At 39.0% G+C, this 17,611-nt stretch overlaps 1 protein-coding gene across 1 annotated transcript in view; it reads right to left on the minus strand.

Moving 5' to 3' along the window:
- HSD17B12 (hydroxysteroid 17-beta dehydrogenase 12) overlaps positions 1-17,611 on the minus strand; it is a 168,088-nt gene that overhangs the window by 107,498 nt on the left and 42,979 nt on the right. The window contains exon 2 of the mRNA XM_040495392.1: positions 46-92. Within this exon, the coding sequence (XP_040351326.1) occupies positions 46-92 (47 nt within the window). The remainder of the gene's footprint in view (positions 1-45; positions 93-17,611) is intronic.

Below are 17,611 nucleotides of genomic sequence, written 5' to 3' on the forward strand. Positions count from 1 at the left end.
TCTTATATTTTTAAGCCAAAAAGAAAGGTCTTGAAAATTACCTACCTCTTCTGCATATGACTTCCCAATTCCATCAGTACTACCTGTGACAACTGAGAAAGGAAAAAAACAGTTTAGGTGAAGAAGTACAACGAAGAACCAATCATCGTGAGGACCCATCAGTTACTTATACACAAGAAGACCTGTGTAATACTTTGATGTAAAAGATGCAGCCACACCAGTGGTTCAAATTTAAGACTGAATACCCACCACAATGGCTAAAATTTGAAAGACTGCAATACCAAGTATTGACATGGTTGTGCAGCAGCTGGAACTTTCACATATTGTTGGTGGCACTGGAAACTGATACAATCATTCTGAGAAAAAAAGTATTTGGCATTATGTCCAGAACTAAACATGTGCCTGCCCTATGACCTAGCAATTCCCAAGAGGTATGAATGCATCGTGTCTGCCAAAAGAATGCCCATGATCTCTTTATTTATGCATAACAGGTAAACATACCCAACTACTGATCTACAAGAGAGTAAGGAAGTAAACCGAGGTATGTTCATATAATGGGATACTAAATAGCAATAAAAAAGAACTATTGATTTACACGAAACATGCACAAACCTCCCACATATTATGTTAAGTGAAAAAAGTCTGACATAAAAGTATACAAACTGCTGTGATTCCATTTATTAAGGTTTAAAAAAAAAAAAAGATAAAACTAATCTGTGATGACGAAAGTCAGAATATTGTCACATCTGGGTAAGGGGGTAGATGACAAGAAAGGGGCATGAAGGGACCTCTAGGGTGGAGGATATATCCTGTATTTTGATTTGGGTACCTGAGTATGTAAAAATTCACTTCAAAAATGTATACTTAAGCACATATTACTATCCCTGTTACACCTTAATAAACTCAATTTTTCAAAATTATGGGCAACCAAAAATTTGATTTCTTCTATGGGAAAGTATATTTCTCTTCATCATGGTATCTTCTCTCTGAAATACTGGAATGATGTTTGTTACAAATTCAGAGCATTGCCATCTACTCCAAAGTGTTAGGGATGTGCCTCAATTGGTTTTCTTTTCTTTTTTTTTTCTTTTTTTTGTATGTTTGTCTATTTATTTTAATGTTTATTTATTTTGAGAAAGAGGGAGAGAATGGGGGGGGGGAGGGGCAGAGAGAGAGGGAGACAGAGGATCCAAAGCGGGCTCTGTGCTGTCAGCACAGAGCCCGATATGGAGCTCAAACTCACTAACTTGTGAGATCATAACCTGAGCCGAAGTTAGACACTTAACCAACTGGGTCACCCAGGCTCCCCTAAATGTTTATTTATTTTTTAGTGAGAGAGAGAACATGCTCTTGCACAAGCAGGGGAGGGATAGATTTTTAGCTGAAATATACATATTTCAAAAGAATACAGATGACAGTGGAGCGCATGTGTATGTGCGTGCACAAGTGTATGTGTGCTTTTAAATTGCCAACCCCACACTTATCAAACCGGCATATCTATCATACTTTACTCTTTTTTAATGTTTATTTATTTGGGGGGGAGGGGCAGTGAGAGAGGGGGACAGAGGATCTGAAGCAGGCTCTGTGCTGACAGCAGAGAGCCTGATGCAGGGCTCGAACTCACAAACCATGAGATCATGACCTGAGCCGAAGCCGGACCCTTAACCAACTGAGCCACCCAGCTGGCCCTATCATACTTTAAAAGTCCTGGAAAGCCCAGAATATTGGAAGGACTAGAGATTATAAAATTTGCCTAATGGATATCAAGTCTTCCTTTTCCAGAGTCTCTGGTTTTGGAGTTTATAGTAGATACTGTTAGAGCACCAACCACATACCCCCCTTCCAGCACAAAGGTTCTCAGTCAACCCCCCACTAGGAGTGTTATCTGCTGAGTACCAACCAAGAACTGTCCTCAGACAAAGAGAGCTGCCTTGCCCAAGGTTATAGCCCCTCCCCTGGGCAGTATGTCTAATGACTGGTCCACACTTGGGGACAAAGGTCTGACTCCTTTACTTCACTTAGGCATCTCTGAAGGGCTACGCAAGGTTCAGAAATTCCCATGGGATCAGCTGTGACCTCTGCTACACTTGCGTCACAGTTGCACATCTGCCTGTCCTATTCTGCTTCTGGTGCTTCCGTACAGAGGTTATTCCTAAGTGTACCCCCCAATGCACCCCTGTGCACACACATTTCAATCAATGTCCGAGTGTTTCCTGATGAACTACTGAGCCTGCAGTCAAGCCTCTTCTTTTTTACATAATTGTATGTAGATTGAAGCAATACATGAACTTGGTTTGAGAAAGAAAAGAGTTACAAAAGGTTTAAAGTGAAAAACCGCATTACCTCACCCCACCCTTCTGCATCATAGCACCCCATTCTGCTCCAGCTCCAGAAGTAACCATTTTCATCGTTTCAGTTGGTTTTCCTTATGTTATCATCCTTGTTCTAAATCCTGTGCTCACACTGTTATCTCCTGATCCATTAATTTTTATATTACTTATTACAGTTGATGAGAACTCCCATTCCCCTTTGTTGTCCCCCTCCTTCTAATGAAGTTATATCATAAGGTTCTGGCAATAGTCAGTGTGTACATTATTATAATAATGCACCTCAATTCTGACATAAACCAGAGGACATGGGCCCTAGCAAAGCTGCCCACACTTTAGGCATCAGCCACAAGTTTAGACATCCCAACAGGCATCCATACTCTAACTAACTGACTATAAAATTAAGGGTTCCCACAACCCCTCAGGTTCAGTAATTCACTAAACAAGTCACAGAACTCAGGACAACTTCACAACTTGTAATTACAGTTTTTAAATAAATCAGAACGAACCAAATGCATAGCCACATGGGGTGAGGTCTAGGAGGGTCCTGAATGTAGAGCTTCCATGCCTTGCCTGAATCAGGGCATTTTACCCTCACAGCACATCAATGTGTTCACCAGTTAGGAAGCTACATCAAACTTCAGTGTCCAGAGTTTTTATTGGGTTTCATTACAAAGGCATGGTTGACCGAATCACGGACCATGTCACTGAACTCAACTTCCACCCCCCCCCTTCCCTTCCCAGAGGTTGGAAGGTTGAGCTGATATCATCAAATGACTCAAATCCCCAATCTTCTAATCAATGATTGGTCTTTCTGGCATGACCAGCCCCATCTTGAAGCTATCTAGGTCCTACCATGAGTCATCTCATTGGCATAAAGTATCAGGGCCAATTGTGAATAACAAAGACAATCCTATCATTCAGGAAATTCCAAGGATTTAGATTCTCCCCAGCAGAAACCAGGGATGATGGCTTTTCATATTCTTTATTATACAACAATTACTGTGGTTAGATAAATATAATATTCACTACTGAAGCAAATAGTATGGTATAATTACCTTTCCCTTCTTGGTCAACATTTTTCTTTTCCTGTAGTTAAAACTGCCTTTTTCTTCCATTTCCATAGTTTTCTTTTTAAAATTTCCCCCATTTTCTAACAGTCTCTCGATACAATTTTCCACACAATCAATCCCATGAATGTGTTCCATTCTTTTTTTTCCCCCTTAGAGATTACTTCCCTTGAGCCCTCCAGCTTTTATCCTGCTCCTCCTTGGAATGGCTACTCTGCTGCACAGCTATTATTCTAGAACCTAACCATGAGAATTCCCTTGGCCTCTCTCTCCAATGTTGAAGCTCTTCTTTTCTAGATCTTGTTCTAGTCTCTCATTAGGAAGCACACCCACCAGAAGCTTTCCAACAATGGATACATGAAGACACATTTTTGTAAACATTTTTGTATATAAATTTTTTATTTTAGACTTACCAAAAAAAATGTGAAGATAATACAGGGTGATCCCTATACTCCAAGTCAGTTTCTCCTATTCCTAACATCTTATATTTGTCACAATTCATCAATGAATACTGGTACATTACAGTAGTCCCCTCTTTTCCACCAGGGATACATTCCAAGACCCCCAGTGATGCCTGAAACTGTGGATAATACCACATCCTATATATACTATGGTTTTTCCTATAAATACATACCTATGATAAAGTTCAACTTATGAATTGGGCATAGTAAGAGATTAAAAACTTAACAATAAAATAGAACAATTCTAACATACCATAATAACAGTTATACCAATGTGTTCTCTCTTTCACAATACCTTATTGTACTGTACCCACCCTTCTTCTTCTTGTGATATGTGAGATGATAAAAGGTCCACGTGATGAAGTGAGGTGAACGATGTAGGCATTAGGACATAGTGTCAAGCTACTACTGACCTTCTGACAATATGGCAGGAGGAGGATCACCTGCTTCCAGACCACAGTTGACGCAGGTAATTGACAGTGAAGAGCAAAATCTCAAATAAGAGGGGGGACAGGGTGCCTGTGTGGCTCAGTTGGTTAAGCTTCTGACTCTTGACTTCAGCTCGGGTCATGATCTCATGGTTTGTGGATTCGAGCCCTGAGTTGGGTTCTATGCAGACAGCAGAGCCTGCATCAGATTCTCCCTTTCTCTCTGTCCCTCCCCTACTCACAATCTGTCTCTTTCAAAATACATACATACATATATACATAAAAGAAGGGGGGCTACTATATTATTAACAAAAGCCTGTATCTTTTTCAGATATTCTTGTTACTGAATGTCCTTCTGTTCTACAATGCCATCCAGAATATCCTATTTAGTTGTCATGTTTCTTCATGTGACAATTTAAGAGACAGTTTTTTGACAGTTTAGGAGAAACTTTCTGATTGTATCTTTTTTTTTTAAGTCTATATATTCTAACTTCACACATAATAGTTCAACTGGGTATAAAATTCTCAGCAGGAAATAATTTTTAACAAAAATATTGAAGACAATTCTCCACTGTCTTCCAGCACCAATAATGTTTAACATGTGTTTCACTATTCTGAGTTCAGATCATTTGTAAGTACCAGCTTTTTTGTCATGGAGCTTTTAGAATTATCATTTAATCTTTAACACTCTGTCATGATAATGTATCTTTCAGTGGTTTTTTTTTTTCCATTCACTGGTGCTAGATACTAGTGGGCCTTAAAATCCATGATCTTCAATTCTGGCAATTCTCTTCCACTAATTCTTGGATAATTTCTTCACCACTTCTCTTTCTACACCACTTCTCTTTCTACAATTCTTATTAATCAGGGGCACATGGGTGGCTCAGTCAGTTAAGTGTCGACTTCAGCTCAGGTCATGATCTCATGGTTCATATGTTCAAGCCCCACGTCAGGCTCTGTGCTGACAACTTGGAGCCTGGAGCCTGCTTCAAATTCCCTCTCTCTCTGCCCCTCCCCCATTTGCCTCTGTCTCTCAAAAATGAATAAACATTAAAAAAAAACGTATAATTCTTATTAATCAGAATTTAGATTTTTTAAAAAGGTTTAGTTATTTATTTTTGACAGAGAGCACATGTCCACAGGTATGTGAGCAGGGGAGGGGCACAGAGAGGTTGAGAGAATCCCCAAGCAGGCTCCACATGGAGCCTGACATGGGACTTAAACCTACAAACCATGAGATCATGACATGAGCTGAAATCAAGAGCCAGATGCTTAACCAACTGAGCCACCCAGGCGCCCCTAATAAGAATTTAGATTTAACAGTTTCTCTATTAATCATACTTTTCTTTTTGTCCTACTTTCTTGGAAATTTTGTCAGTTTTATATTCCAAACTTTCTATTATATGTCTTTTAAATTTTAGGGGTCAAATTTTTAATTTTGAAGAGCTCTCCTCTACTCTGATTGCTTGTACCTTTTTTTTTAAAGAGCATCTTGTTATTATAAACCCATTATCTTCTCTTATCTCTGAGGATATTAATTATATTTTATTTATATACAGTTGGTCCTTAAACAACAGGGGTTTGAACTGCACAAGTTCACTTATATACAGATTTTTTTTATACAAAGGCAGTATAATATGGTAAATGTATTTTCCTTTCCTTATGATTTTTTAAAATTTTTCTAGAGAGAGAGCATGCAAGCACTTGCATGCATGCAAACAGGAGAGGGAGACAGAATCTCAAGCAGGTTCCATGCCCAGCACAGAGCCTGATCCCATGAACCAAGAGATCATGACTTGAACCAAAATCAAGAGTCAGGTAATTAACCAATTGAGCCACCCAGGCACCCCCCGCCCATCCTTAAGATTTTCTTAAAAACATTTTCTCCTCGGGGCACCTGGGTGGCGCAGTCGGTTAAGCGTCCGACTTCAGCCAGGTCACGATCTCGCGGTCCGGGAGTTCGAGCCCCGCGTCGGGCTCTGGGCTGATGGCTCGGAGCCTGGAGCCTGTTTCCGATTCTGTGTCTCCCTCTCTCTCTGCCCCTCCCCCGTTCATGCTCTGTCTCTCTCTGTCCCAAAAATAAATAAAAACGTTGAAAAAAAAAAATTTAAAAAAAAAAAAAAAACATTTTCTCCTCTCTAGCTGAGTGTAAGAATATAGTCAGCTAATCCACATAATATCAAAAATATGTTAATCAACTGTTGTTATCAGTAGGGCTTCCAGTCAACAGCAGGCTATTAGTAATTAAGTTATTGGGGAGTCAGCAGTTACACGCAGGCTCTCGACTGCACAGGGCCCCTAATTCCCACGTTGTTCAAGGGTCAACTACATTTATATTTTCTTCTACTCCTTATATTCTGTTTCCTCTACTTTCCTTTTGACTGATTTGGCTGTCTCATCTTGGAAGCATTAATATAGCAATTAGTGTGCACATGTGGGGTGATTACACTTTTAGCCTCACTCTAGGGTAATCAAAGGACAAATGACCTTTTTTATTAGGGATTCCATAAAAGTATTTGTCTTTTCTGAGACCCTTCAATATCTCTTAAGAAGCATTTCCCAATTTAAATCTTTTGGCTGCTGGGTAGTTTGCAGATTTTTTATTCAACCCCTGTTCTCAGTCAGGTATCTCACCTCTGCCTTCTGTTGTGCCCAATTTTCCTGAGTCTCAAGCACATTTGGCTCAGTGCCCTTCCCCACCCCTGTCTTTTGAAGTACCTGACACTTCCAACTGCTGTGCTTTTCTGGGATCCAAAAGCAAATCTGTATGCTTCCTGCTTCCTAATGGTGGACTGTCTGTGAGCACTCTGTGGTCTCCGCTCTCTGAAGTCAGTTACCACTCTTCCACCTTCATTTGCGGTGACTGGGCAATGAGGGATTTCAGAAGTTCCCTAGTTTCATCAAAATGGAGCTCTCTTTTTCTCATTCTCCTAATTCTTAGAGAGGATTTCCAAGAAATAAAAGGCTAGAAATATAGCAATTTGGTCATTTTAAAACTGTAAGTTACCCAAGTTTCCTCTTAAACATATTATACTAAAAGTAGACTAACTTTAATTGAGAACAAGATACTAAACACTCTTCTCAAAAAAAACTTGGCTTTATGCTCCCAGCAAGAATTTTTTTCCTATCATCTTCTTCTATTGACTATCAAATTTAAATCAAATTAACAGTTTTTAGAAACTATTATGTGCACAGCTATAGAGACTACAACAATGTAGAAGATCCACTCTATTAGGTGTTCAATAAGTCATCCATTCCACAGTTAGGACTTCAAATATTAAGCAGAAACAATATGACTTTAAATAGTGCAAATATTAAAAATATAGCCTGATTTTTTAGATAGATGATAATATCATTTTTCTATATTCTAATAATTAAAATCAAATCTAGAGTTGCATAGTTATACATGAGCCAAACATGACCTCACAAGTACATTTTTTTTCTGAGAAAATTGTAAAGTATAAAAATCATTTTTATGGGCACAAAGAAGTAAAAAATAAAGTTGGAAATTCACAGGCTCCCTTAGTCATCCCAGTAAGCACCACTATAGTTCTACAATAATCAGTCACCTACAATGGCCAGGCAATGGGGGATCAGCGATCATTTCTATCAAAGGAAATGACAAATTCTTTAGTTCTCTATGTCATATGATAGGTAAGTGTTTGAACGACATACAAACATGACTCAGTCATGTCAAATTTCAATCATAAACATTTTATGCGATGCAAAAAGAGAACTTTAATGTATTTATTTAAGACACAGGCAATGGAGACAAGGATCATCCTGCTGCTTTTACTTTGAAAGAGCCATTCTTAGCTTTAAAGCTACATATCTTCCAACAGTAGCAGCAGAGGTAGCCGCTGGTAGTTGGGACAGAAAAATCCCCTAATCGACTTCATTAATTTTTTACTTTTATAAAATAATAGTGTGATTCTCACTATTAAGATGATACCATATTGTCTGGGGAGTCAACTCATCATCATTAATTTTAGGAAGCTAATCAAAGCATACCATATCTTAAATCAAAAGTCTATTAGCATTGCTTCTGGGGCATTGGGAAAAAACATGAAATAGATTATTATTTTTTTATCCTTCTTATTGTTGGTATTTTTTGCCCATGTGCATGTCCTCCCTTTTTAACAAAGAAGTGCTTTCCCACCATGAATAGAAAGATGGTGTAAATTGAGAGAGCAGACTCTTTATCTATTCCAGGTTACCAAAAATCAGTGTAGCATTGCTTAACCCTACTTCCAAAGGTCACTTAACATGTGCTCGTGCTCTATCTCTCAAAAATAAATAAATAAAATTTAAAAGATTAAAAAAAAACAAAAAAACAGATTTCTTAAAAATAAAATTTAATTGAAAACTGACTTGATTACTATTTACTGAATTACTTGGTTATTGTAAAAGACCACCAGTTTCAATTAATATAAACAGAATATTAGTGTAAAATATGTATATACATAACTATTAAAATTTTTTTTTAGTTCATCAATGTAGTACCTAAGATCATCTTTTGGTCTATCTTTTGGGAAACATTTGATATAAGCACTAACCACCCTGAAATACCTACCACCTTGCAATGGAAACCAAAGAAGCAAAGAGCAACTCCCAAATCATTCATATTTGCAGTCTTGCTTGGGTTTTGTTGGGTTTCTTAAAATGAAAGCCACAATGAAATAAGGCACAAAGTAGAGAAACAACCCCAGGGACCCATCTTTCTCATGTGATATGCACATCTGGGCCAGAGTCCAGTTAGCAACGGTCTCCCCTTCCTTCTTTGCTAACAGCTATGGCCTGGAACGTAGACCCTACTTCCCAAACTCCCCAGCAGCCAGGTGTGGGTGGCCATGTGATTAGATTCTGGAAATAAGATGCAAACAGGAATACGAGGGTCTTTGAGAAAGGCAGCTCATAGGAATCTTACTCAGCAGGGAGAGGCCCCTTTTAACCTTCATCTGGCCAATTCCCAAGCGATGGCTGTTAAGTCCGGCAGTCTTGAATCACAAGTAACTTTGAGGGTAGAAGATGGGCTAAGATGAAGGAACATACTCACAGGAATCAAGGTTCCTGAGGACTCCATGGAATTACCATGCCACTTTTTTTTTTTTTAACTAATCATTTCCTTTTTTACTGCTTCCCACAGAGAATCAAACATACACAGAAATTCTAGTCTCCTTTAAACTGGGTGAAAAACTTCTGTCTTGTTAAAGTTACGATTATAGGCACAGAAAAGCAAGACTAAGCTGTCAATAAAGTTAATTATTAAACCAAAATATTTATTATTCACATGATTACAAGAATATGTGTTCAATGTACCTCATTCATATTCTCACAATAGCTATCACCCCAACCTAAGCTATCATCCCAACATATACAGACTCATCCAACGACCCTTTCAGTCCTTTCTCACTCAATTCATACCCTACATAGTTAAGAATTCTCTTTCTCAAACACCATTTTTATGATCTCATTCTTCTGTCAAGAAGTGATAATGTTTCCCTATTGCCAATTATATAAAACCTGAAACACAAATCCATTCGCTTCTCCCCACTGCCACCACCCGGGGCTACCATCATTCATCTCTCACAATAACTACTCCAGCAGTCTACTAAATCATTCACCTGCTCCCATTCCTATTCCTCTTCAATTCACCGCAAAGTGATCCCTCCAAAGGGCAAATCTGACATCACTTCCCTGCCTAAAACTAGTCAATGGCTTCCCACTGTCCCTATTCTTCATAAGGTCTTCCATGGGCTTATCTTATGTCCACTACTTTCCTCCTACCACTCACTGCCCTGGACATGCTGAAATGTTTCCAGTTCCTCCGAGGTACCAAGCTCTCTCTCACAACTGTTCTAGTCCCAATTTCACTTCAACCAGCATCTCCCTCCCATCTTTGAGGTCTTCACTCGAACACCTCCTCTCCCATTAAGCCTTCCTTCTACACTAACAGAATCTCATAGCTTTCTGCCCTCACAGCACTCGGTACTTACCCCCTTCATGACATTCATCACAAAGGTTTACATAAGGGTCTGTCTGGGTCACCCAGTCTAACTGCTAGCACAGTGCCTGGCAACAAGTATATGATTAATGAGGTTTTGCTGGATGAATGAATGAGTGAATGAATGAAAAAAAAATTATGAATGGAAAACCAGCCTCTTAGGATACTACCCACTGTTTTGTCAACTCTTTTTTTAGAAATAAGGTGGAATTGCCTACTATACACAACCCCATATACTCCATAGCACCTCTCAACATCAAGAATCAGTGATCTAAAATGAAATTTAAGAAATTTAACAGAGAGAAATTTAACTTTATTTATGATGAATCTGTAGATACACATTTTCTGTAGATGAATCTGAGGCTGTCTTTGAAAAGAGATGATTTTCAATGGCAGAGAACTACTTCATTCATAATGTGCCAGAGGGGATACGATGTGAACAAATCCAAAGCAGGATTAAGGGGGAGGGGAGATGAACCATTTTGGTTTAGTAAAAGGCATGGCAAATTACCAAAGTGGTGACAATTCACTGTTGTTGTCATTAAGATTTGCTTCTTCAATTAACACCGAATGTCCTCAAATTCCATTTTGCTATGGAGTGAGTGGCAAAGTTAGTTTGCAACAATACACAGAAAAAAGCTACAGGTATCGCCCATAACCCTTTTGTGAGAGTATGTATGATGGCCAGAACTGAGGTAGAGGAAGTAAAGAAGGGAGAGGGAAATGGGAGATTAAAAAAAAAAGGTTTCTGTCTTCATATATAAATATAACACCAGAACCCAAATTTGCAAGCCTTTGTGAAGATGGAAACTGACAACTATAAAGAATATCCCAAGTTGGCATCCAGAAGTGTCTAGCTTGTTACAGATTATATAAAATACTGGCAACTGACCAGAACTCAGCTTCCAGATTTTATACAGTCAACAAAAATACTTTAGTTTGTGTAGGTTAAAAATATTCTACTCTTTTTGTCCTCAACTTGCTAAGAACAGATATTTTTAGTAAGAACCAAATCAACCTTATCAAAATCAAACATCAAAAATAGACTAGAGGAACACTGAAAGCAAATACGCTATTTTTAGCTCTTCTGACTATTCTCTGCCACTACCCACCAAATTCTGACTGCACAGCCCATGCATAAGCACTTAGTTATTCTAGGCAGGTTCCTTCTCCTTACCCTTTTTTTTTTTTCTCCCTGAACACCTGAATGCAGAAAACACTCAATTGATTAAAGATTAATACTGCCGCAAACCATGACAGCTGCCTTTCCTCTGAGTGCTTTTGGGGGATGGGAAGAAGAGAAAATGGCAGAGAGCTTGCATCAGTATTCCTCTTGGGGATCTATTACATGGAAAGAAAATTGCTATTTCAATTCCCTTTTGTTGCTAAAAATAGCAGTCTCAATTGATTCAAGCAAACCGGGAAGGGCTTAGCAGTGCTGAATTTAGAAACCACTGAAGTCCCAAAGAGCAAATGCTAACGTAGTCTAACACATGCCAGCTCATATTTAACAAAGAACAAAGAGAAGCATGCAGGCTGCAGGTTAATAAAACGGCAGCAACTTCCTGCATTTTTATCCAAGAGAGGCAGTGAGAGGGATGCAAAATAAGACAACTATAACTTAGTCTCCTAACCATGTTTTAATAAAAAATAATTTTACAGGAAAAATAATCAGATTATGCATTAACCCAGATAGTGTGGGCACTTCCCACAACCCTGTGGGGCTCAATCTCCTGAACACAGAGTATATTACTACAGAAAGAAAATGCACAGCTCCCAAAGGTGCTATCCCAATAGAGCCGCCCCTTTTCCCACTCAGTTGGCCCACCAGGGAGAGAGGTCCTCTCTCACCCCTCCTTCCTCTTCCTATCTTGACTCAACCAGACACTGCAGACAGAGTTTATCACTTAAAGAACTAACAAACAGGAAAACCAAAATAAAACAACATTCAAAGCACCTTGGTTCAGGACAGAGAAAAAGGAGAAACTGAAGCAAAATCTGGTTAAGGCAGCTAATCCCGTGGGTGAACTTCCTGGCAAGGCCTTACTTCTATCTCTTGCGGTGGCACCTCAACCCCAAAATATCTTCTGCCTGACTTTTGCACTTGCTTGGTTAACTGAAAACCTTTCCAGATAATGATTCATTTCAGTTCATGTTACATCCTCTGTAAAAATGCAAACCCTTGTGTAAGAATTAAAAGGCTATTAATCCTTATGCCTCAGTGAGTTAGTGCATTCAGACGCCTTTGTGGTTTCCTTTGGGAATACCCAAAATGGGAAGGGAATGTGGAAAGGGTATCATGAGTGTGGGAATTCTGACCGGGAACAGAGAAGTTACCACTCCTGGATCATAAACCTAGGAAGACACCACAGTGGGGTCGAGGCCAAGGGCAGGCTGCCCCCAAACGTGCCGCTTTGGCATATTGATTATTTTTTTAAAAGTTACTGAAGAAACAGCTGGTGCAGGGACACTCAGACTCTCCCCTGTCCCTCTGAGAACAGGAAATAAATTTCCCACATGAAAGTTACCCTCCCTGCAAGAAGAAATAAAAAGACATCCTTATCACCAGACAGGAACTTTAAAACCAAGAAAGCTGTAGAAACAGACCTGTTACTTTTTTACTATCTCAGCCCAAATTCTGTTTACAATTCCATACTGGTTAAAGCTACCAAACATGTTTTCTTTATCCCAACAATTCCTCACAAATATAATTGTCTCTTTGCCCAAAAAGTATAAACGCTGCCTGCCTTGGTCATTTCTTTGGGTCTCAATTTCAATACTGGGCCTCCAAGTACATGTAATAAAACACTGAGTTTTTTCTCCTGTTAAACCATTTCATGTAAATTTAATTATTAGCTCAGATGGAAGACCTCCAGGGTAGAACAATTTTTCCTTACCTACAGAGGAAGGACTTGAGACTTTTGCTATTTTCGTACAAAATCAGCATGTGAAGTGGTTAAGAACATGAGTGGGAGGAAAGGGGGCAGGGCACCTGGGTGGCTCAGTCTTTAAGCGTGGGACTCTTGGTTTGGGCTCAGGTCATGATTTGTGAGATCAAGCCAGCCCCGCACTGGGCTCTGTGCTGCCAGCATGGAGTCTGCTTGGGATTCCCTCTCCCTCTCTCTTTCTCTCTCTCTCTCTGCCCTTTCCCCCACTCATGCATGCACTTGCTTTTTCTCTCTCTCTCTCTCTCTCTCAAAAAAAAAGAAAAAAAAAAAGAACATGGGCAGAAAAATCAGACCACATTCAAAGTTCAAGTCCAGGTTCAAATCCCAACTCTGCTATCTATCAGAGGCTAGTCTCCATTTCTTTATTTGTAAAGTGAAGACAATGACTATGGGACAGATAGTATAGTATTGTAAAAAAGTAATAAAATAATCTTTATAATAGTACTCATCATTCAAGATTGTTTGAGAGTGAAACAGGATACATAATACAATGTACTTAACACACAACTTGAGACATACTAAATTCCCAATAAATGTTAGCAACAGACAAGAAACACTAGAAAGTGAAAGTATAGAAAGAAAACTAAATGAGCAACTAAGGTTAGCTATGACACTAAAAGTACAAACAACAAAAGAAAAATAGGCAAGGTGGACTTCATCAAAACTAAAACTTCTTAGGGGCTCAGTCCATGGAGTGTGTGACTTTTTTTTTTTTAATTTTTTTTTTTAATGTTTATTTATTTCTGAGAGAGAGAGAGAGACAGTGTAAATGGAAGAGGGACAGAGAGGGAGACAAAGAATCTGAAGCAGGCTCCAGGCTCTGAGCTGTCAGCACAGAGCCTGATGTGGGACTCAAACTCACAGACTGCAAGATCATGACCTGAGCTGAAGTTGGATGCCCAACTGACCCATTAACCAGGTGCCCCTGGAGTGTGTGACTCTTGATCTCAAGGTCCGGAGTTCAAGTCCCACGTTGGGTTCAGAGATTACTTAAAAATAAAATCTTAAAAAAAAAAAACAAAAAACCTAACACTTCTTGAACATCAAAGGACCATATCAAGAGAGTGAAAAGACAAACCAAAGAATGGGAGAATATGTAAATCATAGCTCTAATAAGGGTCCAGATTCAGAATATATAAAGAACTCCTAACTACTCAACAATTAGAAGACAACTCCATATTAAAATGGGCAAAGGATTTCCAGAGATATCTATCCAAAGAAGGTATACAAATGACCAACAAGCACAGGAAAAAATGTTCAGCATCATTAGGGAAATGCAAATCAAAACTATAATGGCAAACTAGTTTGGCCATAATTATTTTAAAGTGAAAATGGAAAATAACAAGTGCTGGTGAGGATGTGGAAAAACTGGAGCCCTACTACATGCTGTAGGAATGTAAAAAGGTGCGGTTGCTGAGGAAAACAGTTCAGTGGTTCTTCAAAAGGATAAACGTGGAATTCCCATGTGACACCATACTTCCTCTTCTACATATATGGTCAAAAGAACTGAAATCAAGTATTCAAACAGAAACTTGTACATGAATGTTTGTAGCAGTGCCAGTCACAATAGCCAAAAGGTGGAAATGATTAAATGTCCATCAACTGGGAAATGGATAAACCCCATGTGGTATACGCATATCATGAAATATTATTCAGCCATGAAAAGGAATTTAGTGCTGACACATGTTAAAATATGGATGAACCATATATATGAACATTATAGTAAGTGAAAGAAGCCAGGTACAAAGATCACAAGCTGTATGATTCCATTTATATGAAACATCCAGAATAGATAAATCCACAGAGAAAGAAAGATTAGGGGCGCCTGGGTGGCGCAGTCGGTTAAGCGTCCGACTTCAACCAGGTCACGATCTCACAGTCCGTGAGTTCGAGCCCCGCGTCGGGCTCTGGGCTGATGGCTCGGAGCCTGGAGCCTGTTTCCGATTCTGTGTCTCCCTCTCTCTCTGCCCCTCGCCCGTTCATGCTCTGTCTCTCTCTGTCCCAAAAATAATAAAAGTTGAAAAAAAAAATTAAAAAAAAAAAAAAAAAGAAAGATTAGTGGTTGCCAGGAACAGGAGAAAGAGGGACAGGGAGTGACTGCTCAATGGGTATGGTGTTTCCTTTCGAGGTGATAAGAATGTCTTGAAACTAGGTAGAAGTGATGGTTGTACATTGTGAAGGTACTAAATCTCACTAAATTGTACACTTTAAAATGGTTCATGGTTCATTTTATGATATGAGAATTTTACCTCAATTAAAAAAAAAACAAAAACCCTCTTTCAAAAGTTAGTAAAGATTAGCTTTTTACCACGGGCTAGACCAGAAAAACAAATTGCTATTTCTCTTGTTGTACCATCCCTTGAATTTAGGAAGCAAAACTCCAACCGGTACAGCATTCAATTTACACAACAGGATACAGAGGAACCTGAGTTTGGACTGCTCCTATGAGTAGAACAGCCCCTTTCCATGTATCTAATACTGAGTACCTGATATGTGCCAAACACAGTAGCAAGCACTTTACAGACACTATCTGAATTGTCCCCAGCACTCTACTGAGCACAATTAGTAGCTGCCCCAGCAACTAAATGAGGGTTACAGTAAATAACAGCTTATTATAGCATCTAATTTTACAAATAAACCATTTCAAGAGAGCTTAAGTGACTTGCATATGGTCACACCACCCTAAGTCTAACTGCCAGAACATTAACCCACTATACAACAGAACGTGAATTATAAACCTGGAACCATCTACAACACTCACATTAGCAATAATGCACAGTGCATACACAAATACTCCAAAGAGTCGTTCCTCATTAATCTGATCATGCAGAATCCAACTTTATTTTTCATTATTCCTTAACCAGCCTCTTAGCCCAAGCCCGTCTGCCTGATGTTTCCCAAAAAGAACATGCTATGGAATCAGCTCTATGTTGTGCCCAAGTCAACCCTCATATAGAGAATGGCAATTCTCTGCACTCTCCACTGCCATCAGCCACCTTTCAATCACCTGAGCTTCTAAGCCTTACAGACCACAACAGTCATTAAGTCTGGCTATGTGGCCTCTGGGATATCAAAACCCTGACCATTCTCCTATTAGTAGAAGCTAAATAATGTGTACAAGTTTAAAACAACTAGAAGCAGCAAAGAAACAGAACTAAAGTTCCCTGACTTTTTGGCCAGTTCTTAATCCTAATCATTAATCAGATCAAGGAAAAAGCTGATCCTATAGTTATGAGATTCTTATTTCTGATATGTTATGTAACCCGTGCTATCAGCACAGAGCCGGACGTGGGGCTCATGCACTGCAAGATCATGACCTGAGTCAAAATCAAGACTCAGACACTTTCTGACTGAGCCACCCAGGTGCCCCATGGCTTTTTCTTTTTAATGTGGATGGACTAGCTAACATTCAAATGATAACTGCCCAGTCTATACAACTGTTTTATGTTTCAACATAAACCATCACATTCCCTTTACTCCCATGTAAGAAATTTACATCTCATAAATGCCTGTAGGCTTGAAGTTACTTAAACTGTTCCAAATTGGAACAGTCCTATAGCTCAAAATAAGAAATATTAGCTTTTGCCATATCTTATGATTATACACATTCAACTGGTAGAGTAATAACTAAATCCAACATTTCCTTAGCTTATAAACAGTATGCAAACACACTAGTAGGACAATAGCACTTAGAGTGTCTTTGAAATCTAGAACTCAGGCCTGATAAAAGTGAGAGTTGTAAGGAGATCTACTTGGTAATTCTAACAATTTACTTCTGAATGGTACAAATCTATACACATCTAGGTAGATAAGTATCCAGGGAGGGTGTAGATTATTTGGCTTGTTTCAACTTAATTCATACAGTTTAAGCTTTTAACAATATTCTTCAGATAAGAAGTCAGTAAAATCCTTCAGAACAAAGAGACTTGGATTTCACTCACTCTGATGAATAAGTCCCTCCCCACTAAGAAGTTATGCTGCTTTTAAGCCACTAGGCTTATCACAGTAACACTACAATAAAGTCATAATTTGAGCCAGAGTCTCCTGGTGAATACTTTCTTCCTCAAGGCATTAAATACTTCCATAAAGGCCTAAACAGTAATGCTTCAGTCAAAGAAGCCTCACCACCTTCCTCGGTAGGTTACATGTAAGAGAAATCAAGTTCATCTACTTGTCATGCCTAACTTAGGTCTGGTCAAGAACTTCAGAACAGCCACCCCAAAAGACAGTCTGATATATACCTTGAACTCACAACTTCAAGATCAAGAGTAGCATGCTCTACCGACTGAACCAGCCAAGCACTCCTCAACAACAAATTTGAGGAAAAAAATGAAGAAATCTAATCTATTCTCTCCAAGGTCTTGGGGGGGGGG

Source organism: Herpailurus yagouaroundi, unplaced genomic scaffold, assembly GCF_014898765.1.
Source record: "Herpailurus yagouaroundi ecotype Mexico unplaced genomic scaffold, PumYag 187, whole genome shotgun sequence".
NCBI lineage: Eukaryota > Metazoa > Chordata > Mammalia > Carnivora > Felidae > Herpailurus > Herpailurus yagouaroundi.